Source organism: Anas acuta, chromosome 14 (genome assembly GCF_963932015.1).
Source record: "Anas acuta chromosome 14, bAnaAcu1.1, whole genome shotgun sequence".
NCBI lineage: Eukaryota > Metazoa > Chordata > Aves > Anseriformes > Anatidae > Anas > Anas acuta.
In genome coordinates, this window is record NC_088992.1 from 12600194 (window position 1) to 12620966 (window position 20773).

At 52.7% G+C, this 20773-nt stretch overlaps 3 protein-coding genes across 3 annotated transcripts in view; all 3 read left to right on the forward strand.

Moving 5' to 3' along the window:
• Nucleotides 1–1804: 1804 nt before the first annotated feature.
• Nucleotides 1805–20773, forward strand: part of LOC137864440 (protocadherin gamma-C5-like) — a 186499-nt gene continuing 167530 nt past the window's right edge. Inside the window, exon 1 of the mRNA XM_068698530.1 lies at nt 1805–4418. Coding sequence (XP_068554631.1) covers nt 1950–4418 — 2469 coding nt within the window. The 5' untranslated portion in view covers nt 1805–1949. The remainder of the gene's footprint in view (nt 4419–20773) is intronic.
• Nucleotides 5666–9142, forward strand: LOC137864451 (protocadherin gamma-A5-like). Its single transcript, XM_068698548.1, has one exon. It carries the CDS (start codon nt 5878–5880, stop codon nt 8425–8427), a length of 2550 nt encoding a protein of 849 aa, XP_068554649.1. The 5' UTR covers nt 5666–5877; the 3' UTR covers nt 8428–9142.
• LOC137864452 (protocadherin gamma-A12-like) lies at nt 15063–18847 on the forward strand. Its single transcript, XM_068698549.1, has one exon. The coding sequence runs from the start codon at nt 15380–15382 to the stop codon at nt 17927–17929; it is 2550 nt and encodes an 849-aa protein (XP_068554650.1). The 5' UTR covers nt 15063–15379; the 3' UTR covers nt 17930–18847.

Genomic DNA, 20773 nt, shown 5'->3' on the forward strand with positions numbered 1-20773 from the left:
ACCTTTTCCTGAGGGTGGCATTTGTCTGTTTTCCCGCGGATTGTTCAAGCAAGAGTAACTGCCAGCAACATTTGCCAGAAAAAGTTTTTAAATTATGCAACCCGCTGCAATAACACCCAGTTTAGTCAAGAAATGTGGCCATGCTTTATTAAAGCAACACTTATAAAAGAGATTGGGGGTTAGGTTGTACAGCACTAACATGATGATGATGGCTTTTGAATGTCAAAAGAGATGGGATCCGGTAGGTCTGATGTGACCACTGTGTTTTTTCTCAGTGACTGAGATTCCCAGTTTTGCTTGGCCATCAGTAGTAATACCTTTCCAGGTGAGAAAGCTGACTCTGAGCTTGTGCTCTCCCAACTATCAAAAATAAAACCACAATTTATACACATTACTTCAGCCTTCCACTCATCCTGCTATTTTTCTCATGGTAGTGGGAGGACAGAAACAGGAATAATCAGGTGCCCTGACTCTATAGGCCAGTAAGATCATTATGGTGCATAGGTAAGAGATCCTGTTCTGTGAGCAGTGGAAGAGGGCTTATCTGGAAGAAGACTTTCAAGTGTAAGAAAGTCAAATGTAGGTTTGTTCAGATAGAATCATCATAGAATTGTGCCACAGAATCGTTTGGGTTGAAGGGATCATAAAGATCATCAGGTTCCTCCCACCCCCCCCGCCATGTGCAGGAACACTTTCAGCTAGACCAGGATGCCTTAAGCCCCATCCAGCCTGACCTTGAACAATTCCAGGGATGGAACATCCACAGCTTCTCTTGGCAACTTGTCCCAGTAACTCAATACACTCATAGTAAAAAAAATTTATTCCTAATGTCTAACATAAATCTACCCACTTTAATTTTAAACCATTACCTCTTGTCCTGCCACTACACTCCCTGATAAAGTCCCTCACAAATTTTCCTGTAGGCCTGCTTTAAGTATTGGAAGACCTCTGTAAGGTTTTCCTGGAGCCTTCTCTTCTCTAAGCTAAACAGCTCTGTCTCAGGCTCTTTTCATATGGGAGGTGTTCCAAACCTTTGATCATCTTCATGGTTCTCCTCTGGACCTGCTCCAACAGGTCTATGTCCTTCTTGTACTGGAGGGACCCAGGCTGAATGCATCACTCTAAGAGGGGTCTCACAAGATTGGAGTATGGGGGAGAATCACCACCCTCAACCTGCTAGTTACACTTGTTTTGATACAGCCCAGCATGTAACTGGCTTTCTGGGCTGCAAGCAAACATTGCTGGCTCATATTCAGTTTTTCATCCACCAGCAGTCTCAAGTCCTCCTTCACAGGGCTGCTCTCAATCTACTCCTTGTCTAGCCTATATTCATGTTTAGGATTGACCCTACTCAGCTGCAGAAAATTGCACTTGGCCTTGTTGATCTTCATGAGGTTCTCATGGGACCACCTCTGAAGCCTGTAGAGGTTCCTCTGGATCCTGAACTGTCTCCCTCCAATGTGTTGACTGCACTGCTCAGCTTGTGTCGTCTGCAGACTTGCTGAAAGTGCACTCAATCCCACTGTCCATGTCACCGACAAAGATGTTAATTCCGGTGCCAGTGGAGATCCCTGAGAGACACCAGATGCACAGCTTCCGTGCATACGCAAGTCTTCTGTTTTGCTCTACTGACAGCGTTCGTGATTCCCTACCCGTGTTGGAGTGGGGTTTAAGAAAGCGAATGGCTGCGGTTCTTAGGCGCGGACTCAGGGTGTCACTGTTGGCCAACACGGGGAAGCCGCTCCACCGCTGGCGCCTCCCCGGCTCTGGCGCCGACGCAAAGCCGCTCCACACGGAGCAGAACAGAGAGAAGCAGGACGACCCTGCCCGGCTCCAGCTAGTCCTCCGACCGGCAGTAAGGATTTCATGTATTTGCTTTTCTCTAGCATTGATTCAGCTGCTTGGCAAGCGTATTTTCAAGTCTTCTGCAGACTTCAGCAAAGCGAAGAATGGAGATCCGACTGACAGCCGGGAGCCGGGGAGCCGCCAGGCGGGTCGTGCTGTTGGTCGCGCTGTTGGCCGTGCTGCTGCCGCTGTGTTGCTGGGCGGCGCCGGAGCGGCTCCGCTACGCGATCCCCGAGGAGCTGAGCAGGGGATCGCTGGTGGGGCCGCTGGCGCGGGACGTGGGACTGAACCCGGCCGAGCTGCCGGTACGCCAGTTGCGGATTGTCTCCGGTGATGAAAAGCAATACTTCTCCCTGGGGGCAGATAATGGAAACTTGCTTGTAAACGAGAGGATAGACCGAGAGGACATCTGCGGGGACGTGTCGCCTTGTGTCCTAAGTTTGGAAGTTGTCGTGGAAAACCCTTTCAGTATATATCATGTGAGCGTTGCTATTCATGATATCAATGACAATGCACCGCACTTTGACAGAGAATTTGTTGCCATAGAAATGATCGAGTCCACTCCTCCCGGGACCAGGTTCCCCCTGGACAGTTGCAGAGACCCCGACATTGGGGTGAACTCACTGAAAAACTACCAACTTACCCCCAGTCCGCTCTTCTCCCTTGTAGTGAAGGAGAGTCCCGACGGAAGAAAACACGCGGAATTGCTACTGGAGAAAAACTTAGATCGAGAAAAAGAGAGAAATCACCATTTGATACTGACGGCGGTGGATGGTGGGAATCCAGTCCGATCTGGGACAGCCCAGATTAAGATTGATGTGATCGATGCAAATGACAATCCGCCATTATTCACCAAAGAGATCTACAAGATTCGACTCCTGGAAAACCTGCCAGAGGGCTCCTTAGCTTTTCAGGTGAAAGCCACTGATGGCGACGAAGGTACAAATGCAGACATTACCTATTGCTTCAGTCACATCGCAAACAGTGCTCGCCAGACCTTCAGTCTGGACCCCAGGACAGGGGACGTGAAGATTACTGGTCCCTTAGATTACGAAGACGTGAAATATTATGAAGCAACTGTTGAAGGCAAGGACGGGGGTGGACTGAGTGCGCATGCCAAAGTGCATATAGACATTGTAGATGTGAACGACAATGCTCCAAGCCTTACCCTCCTTCCTATCTTGAACCCGGTACCCGAAGACTCGGTCCCGAGCACAGTTATAGCTGTGATCAATGTTCGTGACAGGGACTCTGGAGATAACGGAGAAGTGACCTGTAATATCGAAGGTGATTTGCCTTTCAGACTAGCAGAATCGTCAGAGAACACCTACAAACTCGTAACTAAAAGTAGCTTAGACAGGGAAAAAATCTCTGCTTACAACATCACAATCACAGCCAGAGACCACGGCAGCCCGGCGCTGTCGAGCCGCGCGGCGCTGGTGCTGGAGGTGTCGGACGTGAACGACAACGCGCCGGTGTTCGAGGAGGCCGCATACAGCGCCTACGTGGCCGAGAACAATGCGGCGGGCGCGCTGATGCTGCGGGTGCACGCGCGGGACGCGGACGCGGGCACCAACGGGCTCGTGAGCTACTGGCTGGAGGGCGACGGCGCGGGCGCGGCGGCACCGTACGTGTCGGTGGAGGCGCGGAGCGGCGCGGTGTACGCGCAGCGCTCCTTCGACTACGAGCAGTGCCGCGAGTTCGCCGTGGCGGTGCGGGCGCAGGACGGCGGGGAGCCGGCGCGCAGCGCTACGGCGACGGTGCACGTCTTCGTGCTGGACCGGAACGACAACGCTCCACGGGTGCTATGGCCAGCGGCGGCGAGCGGGGCAGGGAGCGGAGGCGCGGGCGCGAGTGCGGTGCCGTTCGAGGTGGTGCCGCGCTCGGCCGAGGCCGGCTACCTGGTGGCCAAGATGGTGGCGGTGGACGCGGACGCGGGGCGCAACGCGTGGCTGTCCTACGAGCTGGTGCAGGCGCCGGAACCGGGGCTCTTCCGCGTGGGGCTGCACAGCGGCGAGGTGCGCACGGCGCGGGCTGTGTCGGAGCGGGACGTGTCGAAGCAGCGGCTGGTGGCCGTGGTGAAGGACCACGGGCAGCCGGCGCTGTCAGCCACGGCCACACTGCACGTGGTGTTGGCCGAAAGCTTGCAGGAGGCGCTGCCGGAGCTGAGCGAGCAGCCGGCAGTAGCCGCCTCGCCGGCGGAGCTGCAATTCTCCTTGGTGCTTGCGTTGGCGCTGATCTCCGCCTTGTTCCTGCTGAGCGTAGCGCTGGCCGTTCTGTCGCGGCTGCGCCGGGCCGGGCCTCCGGCCGTCCTGCGCTGCTTGGACGCGCAGCGCTTCTCGTCGGCCGGCCCTGCGGTGCCGGCCGACTTCTGCGAGGGCACCTTACCCTCCTCCTACAACCTGCGCGTGGCTCCGGGCCGCGCCGTCACCGAGAGCGCGTGGCTGCTGCCTCCCGCCTGGCTACCCAGCCTGGCCACCGAGGACCTTCTGAGCGGGGAGCCCTCCGGGAAGCCGAGCCCGAGTAGCAGCGCCGGCCCGGGACAACCGTCCGACGACCCCGGCGCACCACAGGTCTGTAAGGCTATTGCATCTTCTGAACCTTTGTTAACTTCACGTGAATGTACTCGTTTTTGATCTTTCAGATTTTCTGTTATCTATTTTGAACAGCTGATCTGCGTTTAACTGACAGAGAGAAAAATTGCCCCCTTTTTAAACAGCCAGCAGTTAGTTCTCTTCTTAGTTCATCAGTGATTACAGTGGCAGGCTAAGTGGAGACGTACTGGCCATTAAGCTTGTCCTATACAAAGTAATACACATCTGTAACAGTGATTGTGGCGCATGACATGATTTAAAGAGATCTACTGATGGTGCATGTCAACACTGGAGAATGTGATTGACGTTTTGTTCTGCAGAATTATTTTTCTCAATTCTTCTTCCAAAAAAAAAAAAAAAAAAGACGTTCTTGGATCTAATCGATAGTGTTGGTGTTTGTTGGTCGGTACTGAATCATCTTGGATAAGTTGGGGATGCTTGTGTTCAAAGCTTGACTGGAGTGAAGGGGTTGTGCTTGATCTTTGAGGGAAGAGCAGATCAATGTGTGTGGACAGCTGGTAGATAGTGCTGCTGGCTTCAGGAACCTCGGGGGATATCTGTAAAATTCAAGTCTTATTTCTATGTTTAGCTGTACAGATGTTTGTATCTTCATCAAAACGTATGTAGAGATGAGTATTTCCAACGTTTGTCCCATTCTCGAGTGCCTACCCTGTCCCTAGAGATGTGTCACCTTCTTTGAACCTCTGCTTTTGTTCTCTCGTTAGTGAGAACAGTTAGTGCTATAATGACTTATTTCGTGTAAACCCCACGACAAACGAAGTACTACATTACATTCATACCTCCTCCTCTCTGTCTACCAGGATTGTTTCGTTAAAGCTCTGCATGGCACCTCCAGCAGAAAGATTACAATTAGTTGGTAAGGTAAGGTGTTAGGATGTCTTATGTAACCTAGCAGAATGTGCAAGAAAATTAACTGATTACAAGACTATGTCATAGTAGATATACCAGTAATAGATAATACCAGTAAACTCTAATAGGACAACCTATCTTGAGGCATCCTGGCTGGCAATTACATCTGCAGCCAGTCCGCAAACTATGACACAGATAGGAATACGCTGGAAAACAAAACAAAACAAAACAAAAACGCCTAAAAGAGGCGGTCTCACCCTTGCAGTACCGGGCGACGGCTGCGGGCGCCGCTGTCCACCACGCAGGAGAGGAAGGAACGGAGCGCTGTAGCCAGCCCCGCCCGCTGCGGCCGGGCTCGCTCGGATCGTTCGCTCGCTGTCTCAGCGGCCGGGCGGGCTGCGAGCGGCCCCGCGGTACGGAGTCGTGCTGCAACGAGGCGGAAGAGCCGGAAGCAGAGGACGGGAATCGAAGCGGGAGCAACAGCCTGAGCCGGAGCCGGAGGCGAAGAGTCGGAGGTGCGGCGGGAAGCTATCTGCGGGCGTCCAGTGGCGGCGGGGCCGTGTCGGAGATGTGCGCGGCGAGAGAAGGGCGCAGGGGCCGGAGGCAGCGAGCGCTGCTGTGCTATGTGTTGGTGGCTGCGTGGGAGGCGGCGTGCGGGCAACTACGCTACTCGGTGCCCGAGGAGCTGCCCAAGGGCTCTTTCGTGGGCGACGTGGCCAAGGACCTGGCGCTGCAGCTGCCGACGCTCCGCGACCGCGGCGCCCGCATCCTGGACCGAGGTAGGACGCAGTATTTTGCTCTGCATGCGAACAGCGGCCACCTGGTGACGGTGGAGAGGCTAGATAGAGAGCAGCTGTGCCGGCTGGTAGAGCGATGCGTGCTGCGCTGCGAGGTGATCGTGGAGGGTGAGATGAAGGTTTACGAGATCGAAGTGGAAATAACAGACATTAACGACAACGCCCCCAGCTTCCGCAGTGCAGAAATGGAACTGACAGTGATCGAGATGGCAGCTACCGGGTCTCGCTTTCCCTTGTCTAAAGCTCGGGACCCGGACGTGGGAGTGAATTCCCTGCAGAGCTACGAGCTGAGCGGCGACGAGCACTTCTCGCTGTCCGTGCAGGTGGGAGCCGACGGCGAGAAGCGTCCCGAGCTGGTGCTGGCCAAGGCGCTGGACCGGGAGGAGACAGCGTTTCACGACCTGGTGCTGAAGGCGATCGACGGCGGCGAGCCGGCACGGACGGGCACGGCGCGCATCCGCGTGTCTGTGCTGGACGCCAACGACAACGCGCCCGTGTTCAGCCAGGCGGTGTACGCGGTGCGCGTGCCCGAGGACGTGCCCGTGGGCTCCACGCTCCTCACCCTCACGGCCACCGACGTCGACGAGGGATTCAACGCCAACGTGAAATACTCGCTTAAGACAGCGACGGACATAGCATCGGAAACCTTCCACCTGGATGCCGAGACGGGATCGATCAGGCTGGTGAGGAGCCTGGACTTCGAGGAAGACGATTCCTATCATCTGGAGGCGCAGGCACAAGACGGCGGTGGCCTTTTCGACACGTCTACAATCTCGATCTCGGTGACAGACGTGAACGACAACGCGCCCGAGCTGACTGTGACTTCGGCGCTGAGCGAGATCTCGGAAGACGCGCCGCCGGGGACGGTGGTGGCCCTGCTGCACGTGCAGGACCGCGACTCGGGCGCCAACGGCGAGGTGCGGTGCTCGCTGGTCGGCGACGTGCCGTTCCGTCTGCGGAGCTCGGTGGGCAGCTACTACAGCGTGGTGACGTCGCGGGAGCTGGACCGGGAGGAGGTGTCGGAGTACAACGTGACGGTGTGGGCGTCGGACGGCGGGTCGCCGTCGCTGCGGAGCAGCGCGGTGCTGGCGCTGCGCGTGCTGGACGTGAACGACAACGCGCCGGTGTTCGCGGAGGCGCGCTACAGCGCCCGTCTGCCCGAGAACAACGCCGAGGGCGCGCTGGTGCTGACGGTGCGGGCGTGGGACGCGGACTGGGGGCAGAACGCGCGCGTGCGCTACCGGCTGGCGGAGGGGCGCGTGCGGGGCGCGCCGCTGTCGTCCTACGTGTCGGTGCAGGCGGAGACGGGCGCGCTGTACGCGCTGCGCTCGTTCGACTACGAGGAGGTGCGTGAGGTGGGGCTGTGCGTGCGGGCGGAGGACGGCGGCGCGCCGGCGCTGAGCAGCAACGTGTCGGTGCGGCTGCTGATCGTGGACGAGAACGACAACGCGCCGCAGGTGCTGTACCCGCCGTCGGCGGCGTCGGCGGCGGGCGCGGGCTGGACGGGCGTGGAGCTGGCGCCGCGCTCGGCGGAGCCCGGCGCGCTGGTGGCCAAGGTGGTGGCGGTGGACGCGGACGCGGGGCAGAACGCGTGGCTGTCCTACGAGCTGGCCAAGGCGACGGAGCCGGGGCTGTTCCGCGTGGGGCTGCACAGCGGCGAGGTGCGCACGGCGCGCTCGCCGCTGGCCCGCGACGCGCCCAGGCACAGCCTGGTGGTGGTGGTGAAGGACCAGGGCCGGCCGGCGCTGTCGGCCACGGCCACGCTGACGGTGGTGCTGGCCGAGAGCGTGGCCGAGCTGCTGTCGGAGCTGGGCAGCGCGGCGGCGCCGGCCGAGCCCGGCGGCAGCCTGACGCGCTGGCTGGTGCTGGCCGTGGCGGCCGTGTCGTGCCTCTTCGTCGCCTTCCTGCTGCTGCTGCTGGCGCTGCGCCTGCGGCGCTGGCGCCGCTCGCAGCTGCTGCCGCCGGCCAGCGGCGCCTTGCGCGGCGTGCCGGCCTCGCACTTCGTGGGCATCGACGGCGTCCGCGCCTTCCTGCACTCCTACTCGCACGAGGTGTCGCTCACGGCCGACTCGCGCAAGAGCCAGCGGCGCTGGGCGGCCGACAGCTGCTGCAACACGCTCCAGGCGCGGCCGCCGCCCGACAAGGCCGCGCCGCTGCTCGGGGAAGACGCTGCCGGCGCCCGCGGCGCACCGCCCGACGCCCTCCCGGTGAGTCAGTCCTTCCGGACACCCCGACGCCCTCCGTCTCGGCGCTTGCCTCCCTTCCTGCTCATTGCCTTTCCCTCCCCGTGCTCCTTCCCGGCTATGGACGTTAGCTGCTGATGAAGGCACAGCTTCGTTCGGCAGTGGATTGTGCGTGTTTGCCCTTGTCTCAGGGGGGGCAAGTGCGGGCTTTGCTGCCAGCGTTATACTTTTTGTGGGGGGCAGGATACGGGAGGTGGCTTTTGCATGCATCTCCACTCTGGCTAGGCTTATCTTAGTTTCACACGTGCCATCTAGTTGTTTATTCTGTCCCCTGATGTTTATCACGAAGGATTTCCTTTTTTCCTTCATTTCTCCTTTTTTTTCTGAATCCTTCTTGTTCTCATTCCTGGGCGGGTAGATTGGTTTCTCAGCAATGCTCAGCTTTGTTGTGCAACGGGTTGTGGATGGCTGCCCCTTGCTCGAGGGAGTGAAGCACAGTCTCTGCTGCCAGCGTTATCCTTGGTGTGGGAGGCAGAGATGAGTGGGGCCTTTTACTTGCAACTCTGCTCCAGAGGAACTTTTTTCTCACTTTCCATATGGTTGCTCATTTCTTACACAGTTATGTATCGTATTGTATCTTTTTCTGCATCCTGAGTAAATGTTCACTTTAGGTTATCAATAGTTTAAAATATATCACACCAATAGTCTGTGTGCCTGGTCAGTTGTGTGTGGTTCCCTGCAAACAGAATCTTAATGGCCCCATGTTTCACTTTACTGCTCATGCCATATACTCTACGTAACTTTCATGTTGCTGCATGAAGATTAATAGAAATGTATTTATATGCATCTGTGCTGCTTTTTTTTTTTTTTTGTTCATGTGGTGTGATAAGGGCCTAGTCCTTTTAGGAAGTCTGTTTGGTCATTATAGGAATGAAGAATTAGAAAAAGACTTGTGGTTGAGAGGTGCTGTGTGTGAAAGGCTGTTGGAGGAAAAAGGAGTGTGTTAGCGTTGGCTTCTCAAGAAAGAAGCAGGCTTTACTAGCAGGCATGTACTATGACAACAGTTTTGTTGTGGCTTCCTCACTTGAATTTGTGTTGTGTAATATTTGAGTAGGTTATAAAATGTGGTTTGAAGAGTAAGAGTGAAATCCATTTCAGGTCCTGCAGTTTTTGTATTTTGGTCTTGTTTGTTGTCAATGTCAAAAGTAGTCCTCAGTGTGGCTGAAAACCCTCAAAAGACTTGGAGATCTGTTATTAATTGTTGGACTGAGTGAGCTCTTTTCATATATACTTTCAAAGATTACTGTTATGTGATGAAAGGCTTTGATATCCTTATGTTTCCTTAAACGTCACTTACAAATAAGCCCTTATCAGTGACTAACATACAATTAAGAGTTGGCTATTGACAGTGGCATAACTGTATGCTGTGAATGTAGTGGACTGAGAATGAGAGGATGGTTATGATGTTAGGAAATAGATGTGTCAGCAGCTAGTTTGTTTGGGCACTCCTTTGATTTCATTGTTAATGCCGATTTCTGTAGCATCTATTACACTTGATGGCATAATTTTGACAATTCCTGCAGCATTTATGCATGACTTTATACTGGTTTTGCTGTTCTGAAAGGCAATGCTAATCTTCTGATGCTAAAATGTTCTGCACAGAAACTGTGCATGTAGAGCTATGGTATCTAAGTATAATGGCTTTTATTACCTGTGAACAGCCTCCTTAATCCACCCATATCTGCATTGTCCTGTAGCATTTTTCCTTAGTTGTAATTACATTTTCAGATCTTTGTTTTCAGGAAGGTTGTGCTTCATATTTCCCATTTATGAGAGGGTTTTTTCATTTGCAAATGCCAAGTTAGTATTGCAGCAAATCCTAATCTCCCTTGAGAAGGTCCTATCAGCCAACTGGAGATAAATTTTTGAGTATAAGGGAAATGAAACAGAAGCTAAAACTGAATATATCCACTAGATCACAAGACTTGTCATGAGAAAAGGCCCCATAGTACAGCCTTTACATTTACAGTTTCATGTTCATTGGAGATGAGCTGGTCACATCATGGAAAAACTGATAAGAGCTGATGAATTTTTCTTAATATGTCCCCTACAGTATAGTCTAGAAGAAGACTTCCCTGCATGCAGTTTAAGACCTGAGTAATTTCTTGGTGCTCTAGGGAGGAATTTTCTTGCACACAGGGAAGACCATGCTGCCCTCCTAGTTTCTCTACCAATCTGTCTCTTTAAATTCTTCCTTTTGTCTTGCTTCTTGTCTTTTTTTTTTTTTTTTTTTCCCCTGATCTTTTGACTGGTTGTGTAGGTTTAGTTATCAGTAGCAACATAGCTATCTCGAGGAATGTGTTATGTGTTCATTGGTCTTGCTCATGTAAGCCACTAGCTGGGTATTTCATCAGAGTTGGAGCTTGTGTAGAAGGCCAGATATATGAGGGTGTTCTCATGCATGTTTGTTTCTCGGGATTGAATGTAAATATGATTTTAGTAGGAGAGGCATGTCTGTGTGGAGCAGTGCAAGTTCTTAAAGAAGAGGGACATTCCCTTACAGATATACTAACAATGACCCAGTCTCTGTTGGAGAGCAGCTCCTCCCTGTCTTTTTCCTTATCTTTCGAGTAGTCTTTAGAAAGTTGCAAAGAAATGTAGCTCCCTTCTTGGTATACTTTGATGGTGTGATTGTGCTGGTTTGTGGTATTAGGAAATGGTCTGTAGAACTTGTCCTTTGGTGAAATTTGCTTGCAAATTCTGAGGGTGAAAAAAAAACATTGAAGTTGTGGAAGGTTTGAGGTGTCAGGTTGGGGGAAGTTTGTGTGAGGGTCTTTAGAAGGACAGATGCTCCTTTCTCTGCTATTTCATTCTACACACATCTGTGGTTTACACACTTTGAAGTCTGTGTGCTGATCAGGTTTTGCCTGAGGAACGTTACTGAGCTTTTATTTTTTTCACAGTGATTATATTACATCCTGATAATGTGATGAAAAAAAATGTCTTTTGATGTGTCCATGGTGTAGTCTTTGTGAATATTTGTGAAGAAATGTGCTGGGTGATTCTTCCTTTAACGATGTACATGTATGTCCTTTTTGGCTTTCGTGAAGGGGGAAGGCAATCATAACAGTTGGGAGTAGTTTCAAAATGTGTGAAGGTGTCTTGTTGGAAAGAGGAGTCCTTGAACACTGACCTCTCACGAATGGAGCTGGAAATGGCCTTGCTGGCAGACACATGGTACGTCCAACCTTTACTCTAGCAATGCAAAGTCCACCGTTAACCTATGCCACTAAGCTCTACACCTACATGCTTTTTGAAGATCTCCAAGGATGATGACTCAGCTACTTCCCTGGGCAGCCTGTTCCAATACTTCACAACCCTTTGAGGAAATACATTTTTCCTAATATCCAACCTAAACCTCCCCTGGTTCAACTTGAGCCTATTTTTGTTCATCTTAACACTTGGTGCTTGGGAAAAGAGGATGATCCCCACTTTTCTGTAGCCCCCTTTAAGATAATTGTAAATCATGATACAGTCTGCCCTAAGTCCCCTTTTCTCCAGGCTCAACAACCCCAGGTCCCTCAGATGCTCCTTGTAAAAGTCTACTTATCTAAACTATTCAAGAGCTCTGTTTACCCTTCTTTGGACATCCTCTAGCACCTCAGTGTCTTTCTTGTAGCGAGGGGCTCAAACATGAAGACAGTATTTGAGGTGTGGCCTCACCAGAGATGTGTACAGCTGGACAATCACTTCCCTAGCCCTGCTGGTTGGAATATTTCTGGTACAAGCCAGGATACTGTTGGCTTTCTTGGACACCCGAGCACATTGCTGGTTCGTATTCAGTCGTCTATCACTCAGTCCTCAGAGGTTCCTTTCAGCCTTGCAGCTTTCCAGACAGTCTTCCCCCAGCCTGTAGTGTTGCATGGGGTTTTTTGAACCCAAGTACAGGACCTGTCGTTTAGCCTTGTTGAACCACATACTGCTGGCCTCGGCCCATCAGCCCAACCTATCCAGATCCCTCTGCAGACCCTTCCTACCCTTGAACAGATCAACCCTTATGTCTAACCTAACTTGGTGTCACCTGAAAATGTAGTGAGGATGCACTCAATTCCCTCATCCAAATCTTGATAAAGATACTGAAGAGAACTGGCCCTGATTCTAAGCCCTGGGGACACCAGCCTTCAACTGCTTGCACCTCACCTGTTAAGACAGGACTGCTGATAAATGATGGAAAGTGGCTTGGCAAGAACTTCCATCAACTCCCTCAGTACCCTCAAGTGGATCCCTCCTGGTCCCATGTACCTGTATATATCTAAATAGTTTTTCAGGTTTGTGACCATTTCCTCATGAATTATGACTGCTTCATTCTGCTCCCCATGTCTATCTACCAGGTGGTCAGAGGATGGGGTACCCAGAGAAATGTAGGTCTTGCTTCTAAAGACTGAGGCCAAAAAGGCATTAAGGAGATGATCTCTTGTCACCGTGTTTCCCCTCACATCCAATAAAGGGTGGATATTCTCTTCAGTCCTCCTTTTCTTGTTTATGTATTTACAAAATCATGTTTACTGACTTTAAGAGCATTACACAAATTGATCTCCTGTTGGGCTTTGGCCCCTCTAATTTTCTCCCTGCATAGCCTCACAATATCTTTGTAGTCCTCCTGAGTGTTGCAGGTGCATCCCTTGAATTTCATTTTAGATAAATTTAGGGCAGATCAAAAAAGGACGTCTGTAGAGTGACAGCAAAGTCCTTCGCTTGTGTAGTTTTCACATCTTTGCCCCATTTGCTGCTGCTGCCTCAACTGGGGGTCAGTGTGTCAGAGAATCCTAAAAAGATAGGAATATTGGTTAGAATTGTGGGACTCGTGGAGCAATTTTTTTGCAGACCTTGAATGTTTTTCCTCCTGTGGAGAGAATTACTGTGATATATTTTCCTTTCGTTAAAAATAGTGTCAATAAAAATGTCAGTGAATTATATTCCCCTGTCTTGTCTGACATAAGATAAGAAGTAGGATGTTGTCCATGTTGCAGATGAAGTCTGTGACTGCAGAGTACAAAGGCTGAGAGGTAGGCTTAGAGCCTGGAAAATAGCTGGGTCAACGTGGCTTTGAATGGTGAATACTTTGGTTTCAAATCTTGTGCCAAGGCCTGTGCCATTTCTGCTCTGAACACGGTGTCCCTGTCCTTAGAGGCAATGGTGTTTTCCTGAGAATAAAGTCTTTGGCAAAAAAGTGCCTATAGGGTAAGTGTCAGAACTGAAAGGGTGCAACTGGAGTCATCACTACTTATGAAAGTGAAGACAAAGAAGAACAGAAGGGTGATGTCCTCTGGAAGTGCTGAACTAGAGCTGTAACTCATCCAAAGTACTGTTGTTGTCTTACACCTGCATTTGTGCCTGTGGGCTTGTCTCCCATGAGGGCGTATCCCAACTGAAAAGAAAGGAAAGCAAGTCCAGAATCTAGAAACAAAAAAAATTAAACCAAACCAACCAACCAACCAACAACAACAAACAGAGAGCCATGCTACTGCTTTGCAGGAAAGAAACTATGGGGAAGACAGGCATGATTTCCTACCCATTGCTGCTTTTAAGTGATAGCAGTAGATCCTGAAGCACTGCATACCTACATTACCTCTGATCCTCCAGTGGGATGCTGGCTACACAAAGGAACATGGTACAAACTGGTGTGGAGTGCTTCAGGCCAATGCCAGCTACCTGTGGGATGTTCTCATCTCCTGGAGGACTGAAAACAGAGGGTCTGCCAGCCTGTATGATGTCCTGTGTTCTATAGTGCTGGCTGTACAATAAGATCTATTAGCCATGAATTTCAATGCTTACGATGTAGAATGAGACCCACTGATTCTGCATGACAGAATCAAGAAAATATGATTGATGTTTAGTGCTGGAGACATTTCCTGGTCTAACTTTGGCATATTCGCAAATGAATGTACTGGGAAGTGTTTAACAGCTGACGCCAAGAACTGCCCTCATCTTACATCTCTGTATACACTGGTGTGGCCAGGTCTTTGCTACCTTCATAGTGAATGCATGGGGTTTTCTTTTTGTGTATGAGAAGACATTATTCTGTAAATTGATTTAAGTGAACAAAAGCAATACCAGGTGTTCAGGTGTTATGGTCTCCAAGATTGCATTATAGTGGGGTAAACTGATCAGTGGCAAGTGCGCAGAGTGGTTTGCTCAGTAACAGTGATGTGGAGTGGGTGCACAGCCTTTTCAGAGAGCTGAGGGAAGCTGCTGGTTCCTTGATGCTGCACTCTTACAGGGGGAACTGTTTCATATCAGTTGCTGACATTGAAACAACAGCACAAATTACAACTGAACATAGATTTTACATGATCATACATACTGTGAAAGCCGAATAAACTTTCAATACAGACAGAAGGCAAGAATAAAGGTTGGAATTCATGAAAGACGTGGTGCTTCTGCAATACTAGGTTGAGTCTAAAGACTATTTTAGAGATCGAAATAATATGAATTCTCCTTGCCATGCGGTAGAACGAAGACTACAGAGGATTCCTCCGCCTTCACTCGGCTCATGACCGCTGTGAAAACCACAATGCATTCGATCCTCTCCTCGAAGGAGAAGGCAAAAATACCGGGGTTGGGCAACGTCGCAGGGGAATATGCCGTGGCGCGGTGTTCGCGGGGCCCGAAGGTTTCCGCAGAAGAGGCAGGGCGGCGGCGCTCGCTGTGAGCCGCGCGTGCAGTGACGGGCGAAGGCTGCGGGCGTCGCTGTTCACCACGGAGGAGAGGAGAGGAAAGAGCGGAACGCTGCAGCCAGCCCCGCCCGCTGCGGCCCGGCTCGCTCGCTCGCTGTGTCGGCTTTGCGGACTGCGAGCGGCCCCGCGGTACGGAGCAGAGCTCCAAAGAGGCAGATGGGTCGGAGAGAGCGGAGAACGGCTGGACCAGGCACCGGAGAAAGAGCCGGAGCGACAGTGTAAGCCGAAGCGAGTGTCCTGGAGCTGGAGACTCGAACCGGAGCGAGAGACTGAGCCAGAGTCGAAGGTCAAGAGTCGGGTCGGCGGCGGTGAGCTATCTGCGGGTGTCCGGTGGCGGCGGGGCCGTGTCGGAGATGTGCGCGGCGAGAGAAGGGCGCTGGGGCCGGAGGCAGCGAGCGCTGCTGTGCTACGTGTTGGTGGCGGCGTGGGAGGCGGCGTGGGGACAGCTGCGCTACTCGGTGCCCGAGGAACTGCCCAAGGGCTCTTTCGTGGGCGACGTGGCCAAGGACCTGGCGCTGCAGCCGGCGACGCTCCGCGACAGCGGCGCTCGCATTCTGGACCGTCGTAGGACGCGGTATTTCGCTCTGCATGCGAACAGCGGCCACCTGGTGACGGCGGAGAGGCTAGATAGAGAGCAGCTGTGCCGGCTAGTGGAGCGATGCGTGCTGCGCTGTGAGGTGATTGTGGAGGGTGAGATGAAGGTTTACGAGATCGAAGTGGAAATAACGGACATTAACGACAACGCCCCCAGCTTCCGAGAGTCCGAAATAGAACTGAGAGTGAGCGAGATGACACCTCCCGGGTCGCGCTTTCCCCTGGCCGAGGCTTACGACCCGGACGTGGGAGTGAATTCCCTGCAGAGCTACGAGATGAGCGGCGACGGGCACTTCTCGCTGTCCGTGCAGGCGGGAGCCGACGGCGAGAAGCGTCCCGAGCTGGTGCTGGCCAAGGCGCTGGACCGGGAGGAGGCGGCGTTTCACGAGCTGGTGCTGAGGGCGATCGACGGCGGCGAGCCGGCACGGACGGGCACGGCGCGCATCCGCGTGTCTGTGCTGGACGCCAACGACAACGCGCCCGTGTTCAGCCAGGCGGTGTACGCCGTGCGCGTGCCCGAGGACGTGCCCGTGGGCTCCACGCTCCTCACCCTCACGGCCACCGACGTCGACGAGGGAATCAACGGTGATGTGAAATACTCACTTAAGAAAGCAACGGACCTAGCATCGGAAATTTTCTACATGGATCCCAACACAGGATTGATCAGGCTAGTGAGGAGCCTGGACTTCGAGGAAGGCGACTCCTACGAAATGGAGGTGCAGGTACAAGACGGCGGCGGCCTTTCCGACACGGCTATGGTCTCGATCTCGGTGACCGACGTAAATGATAACGAACCCGAGCTGACTGTGTCGTCGGCGCTGAGCGAGATCTCGGAGGACGCGCCGCCGGGGACTGTGGTGGCCCTGCTGCACGTGCAGGACCGCGACTCGGGCGCCAACGGCGAGGTGCGGTGCTCGCTGGTCGGCGACGTGCCGTTCCGTCTGCGGAGCTCGGTGGGCAGCTACTACAGCGTGGTGACGTCGCGGGAGCTGGACCGGGAGGAGGTGTCGGAGTACAACGTGACGGTGTGGGCGTCGGACGGCGGGTCGCCGTCGCTGCGGAGCAGCGCGGTGCTGGCGCTGCGCGTGCTGGACGTGAACGACAACGCGCCGGTGTTCGCGGAGGCGCGCTACAGCGCCCGTCTGCCCGAGAACAACGCCGAGGGCGCGCTGGTGCTGACGGTGCGGGCGTGGGACGCGGACTGGGGGCAGAACGCGCGCGTGCGCTACCGACTGGCGGAGGGGCGCGTGCGGGGCGCGCCGCTGTCGTCCTACGTGTCGGTGCAGGCGGAGACGGGCGCGCTGTACGCGCTGCGCTCGTTCGACTACGAGGAGGTGCGCGAGGTGGGGCTGTGCGTGCGGGCGGAGGACGGCGGCGCGCCGGCGCTGAGCAGCAACGTGTCGGTGCGGCTGCTGATCGTGGACGAGAACGACAACGCGCCGCAGGTGCTGTACCCGCCGTCGGCGGCGTCGGCGGCGGGCGCGGGCTGGACGGGCGTGGAGCTGGCGCCGCGCTCGGCGGAGCCCGGCGCGCTGGTGGCCAAGGTGGTGGCGGTGGACGCGGACGCGGGGCAGAACGCGTGGCTGTCCTACGAGCTGGCCAAGGCGACGGAGCCGGGGCTGTTCCGCGTGGGGCTGCACAGCGGCGAGGTGCGCACGGCGCGCTCGCCGCTGGCCCGCGACGCGCCCAGGCACAGCCTGGTGGTGGTGGTGAAGGACCAGGGCCGGCCGGCGCTGTCGGCCACGGCCACGCTGACGGTGGTGCTGGCCGAGAGCGTGGCCGAGCTGCTGTCGGAGCTGGGCAGCGCGGCGGCGCCGGCCGAGCCCGGCGGCAGCCTGACGCGCTGGCTGGTGCTGGCCGTGGCGGCCGTGTCGTGCCTCTTCGTCGCCTTCCTGCTGCTGCTGCTGGCGCTGCGCCTGCGGCGCTGGCGCCGCTCGCAGCTGCTGCCGCCGGCCAGCGGCGCCTTGCGCGGCGTGCCGGCCTCGCACTTCGTGGGCATCGACGGCGTCCGCGCCTTCCTGCACTCCTACTCGCACGAGGTGTCGCTCACGGCCGACTCGCGCAAGAGCCAGCGGCGCTGGGCGGCCGACAGCTGCTGCAACACGCTCCCGGCGCGGCCGCCGCCCGACAAGGCCGCGCCGCTGCTCGGGGAAGACGCTGCCGGCGCCCGCGGCGCACCGCCCGACGCCCTCCCGGTGAGTCAGTCCTTCCGGACACCCCGACGCCCTCCGTCTCGGCGCTTGCCTCCCTTCCTGCTCATTGCCTTTCCCTCCCCGTGCTCCTTCCCGGCTATGGACGTTAGCTGCTGATGAAGGCACAGCTTCGTTCGGCAGTGGATTGTGCGTGTTTGCCCTTGTCTCAGGGGGGGCAAGTGCGGGCTTTGCTGCCAGCGTTATACTTTTTGTGGGGGGCAGGATACGGGAGGTGGCTTTTGCATGCATCTCCACTCTGGCTAGGCTTATCTTAGTTTCACACGTGCCATCTAGTTGTTTATTCTGTCCCCTGATGTTTATCACGAAGGATTTCCTTTTTTCCTTCATTTCTCCTTTTTTTTCTGAATCCTTCTTGTTCTCATTCCTGGGCGGGTAGATTGGTTTCTCAGCAATGCTCAGCTTTGTTGTGCAACGGGTTGTGGATGGCTGCCCCTTGCTCGAGGGAGTGAAGCACAGTCTCTGCTGCCAGCGTTATCCTTGGTGTGGGAGGCAGAGATGAGTGGGGCCTTTTACTTGCAACTCTGCTCCAGAGGAACTTTTTTCTCACTTTCCATATGGTTGCTCATTTCTTACACAGTTATGTATCGTATTGTATCTTTTTCTGCATCCTGAGTAAATGTTCACTTTAGGTTATCAATAGTTTAAAATATATCACACCAATAGTCTGTGTGCCTGGTCAGTTGTGTGTGGTTCCCTGCAAACAGAATCTTAATGGCCCCATGTTTCACTTTACTGCTCATGCCATATACTCTACGTAACTTTCATGTTGCTGCATGAAGATTAATAGAAATGTATTTATATGCATCTGTGCTGTGTTTTTTTTGTTCTCCTTGCCTTTCCCTCCCCACTGTCGTTCCCCTTAAAATGTTCCCGAAGTATAAGCCCTTATTAGTGATCGACATATAGTTAGAAGCTAATTATTGTGAGTGGCTGAACTGAATGCTTTAAATGTAGAGTGAAGTTGAGATCTTGGTTCTGAATTTGAACAGAAGGTGTGATTAGTGGCTATATTGTTTGAGCAGTGGTATGATTTTACTGTGAATGGCAATTTCTATAGCATAAATTATGTTTGATTTTATAATTTTGACCATGTCTGCAGCATTTTTGCACCATTTGATCCTGGTTTTGCTTTCCTCAAAGACAATGCTAGTCTTTTGATGCTATAGTATTCTGCAGAGAAACTGCTTGTAGAGCTATGATGTCTGTGTATAATGGCTTCTAATACCTGTAAAAATCCTCCTTAATCCACCTTCTTAATCTGCTTTGTGCTGTAGTGTTTCTCCCTAGTTGTATTCCATTTCTGATCTTTCTTTTCAGGAAGCTTTTGCTTCATATTTTGCATTTCTCGATTGACCTTTTACATTGTAAATACTAAGTTAGTATTGCATCAATTCGTTATTTCCCTTGAGACATTCCTGTCAGCCATCAGGGGACAAATATTTGTGTGTAAGGGAAATGAAACAGAAGCTCAAACTGAATCTGTATTCTGTGCTCTCAACACTTATATTCATTGGAGATATGCAGGCCATACCACGGAACAATGGAATAGAGCAGATGAATATTTATAGAAATGAAGTCCAGATGAAAACTGTAGTGCTTTGCTTGCAGCATGACACCTGTGTCATTTCTTGGTGATCTTGGGAGGCATTTTCCTGTGCAGAGAGAAGATTGTGCCACATTCACGGTGGCACAGATGACACCTTTACCAGACTTTCTCTTTGAATGCTTCCTTCTGCTGCTTGTTTGATTTTTTTTTCCTAGTCTTTTTTCTATGTGTGTAGGTTGAGAGATCAGTACTAGCACAGAGCCTTGTTGATGAATGTGTTATGTGTACATGGGCCTTGCTCATGTAAACCACCAGCTGAGTATTTGACTTGGAGCTGGTGTAGAAGAATGGAGACATGAGGGTACTTGTGCATTTTTTTTGTTTGTTTGTTTTTGTCTGGGTAGTGGATGTAAACATAAAGTTAGTAGAAGAGACATGTCTGCGTGGAACAGCCCATGCTCTAAAAGGAGAGGGACATTCCTTTACACATATATTTACGAAGATCCAGTATCTGGAGAATGCATCCTCTGTCTTTCCGCTTATCTCTTTAGTAGGCCTTAGAAGCTTGCAGAAAGATGTAGCTCCCTTCATGGTATGCTTGGATGGTGTGGTTGTGCACAGTACATGATACTGGGAAATGGACTGTTGAACTTTTCCTTTGATGAGACTTGCTTGCAAATTCTGAGGGTGAAAGTATTGAAATTGTGGAAGTTTTGAGTTGTCAGGTTGGGGGAGCATTGTGTGAGGGGCTATAGAAGGACAGATGCTCCTTTCTCTGCTACTTTTGTTTATTTCATTCCACACACATTTGTGGTTTATGCACTTTGGAGTCTGTCTACGGATTAGTTTTTGCCTGAGGTATGTTATTGAGCTTGTATTGGGATTTTTGGGTTATCTTCTGTAGAATTCATTCCCTACTGTTTACCTTACATGCTCTAGTACTATGAATTCTGAAAAACATCCATGTGTATAACCTAGCTGCGTATCATTTATTCTCTTCTTAATGTTTGTATTACATCATGATAACGTGGTGAGAAAAAAATTGTCTGGTGCTATCCATGTTTCATGTGAAGAAATGCACTGGGCAATAGGTCCTTTAATTATGTCCTTCAGGCTGTCACGAAAAAGGAAGGCAATCATCGCCCTCCCGGTGAGTCAGTTGCTCCGGACACCCTGACGCTCTCCGTCTTGGTGCTTGCCTCCCTTCCTGCTCCTTGCCTTTCCCTCCCCACTGTCATTCCCCTTAAAATGTTCCTGAATTATAAACCCTTAGTAGTTTCTGAGATACAGTTAGAAGGTGATTATTGAGCATGGTTGAACTGAATGCTTTGAATGTAGAGTGAAGTTGAGATCTTGGTTCTGAGTTTGAAAAGAAGGTGTGATTAGTGGTGATA

Coding starts and splice junctions, on each gene's coding strand:
- LOC137864451 (XM_068698548.1), top strand. CDS start 5,878: ATGTGCGCGGCGAGAGAAGGGCGCAGGGGCCGGAGGCAGCGAGCGCTG.
- LOC137864452 (XM_068698549.1), top strand. CDS start 15,380: ATGTGCGCGGCGAGAGAAGGGCGCTGGGGCCGGAGGCAGCGAGCGCTG.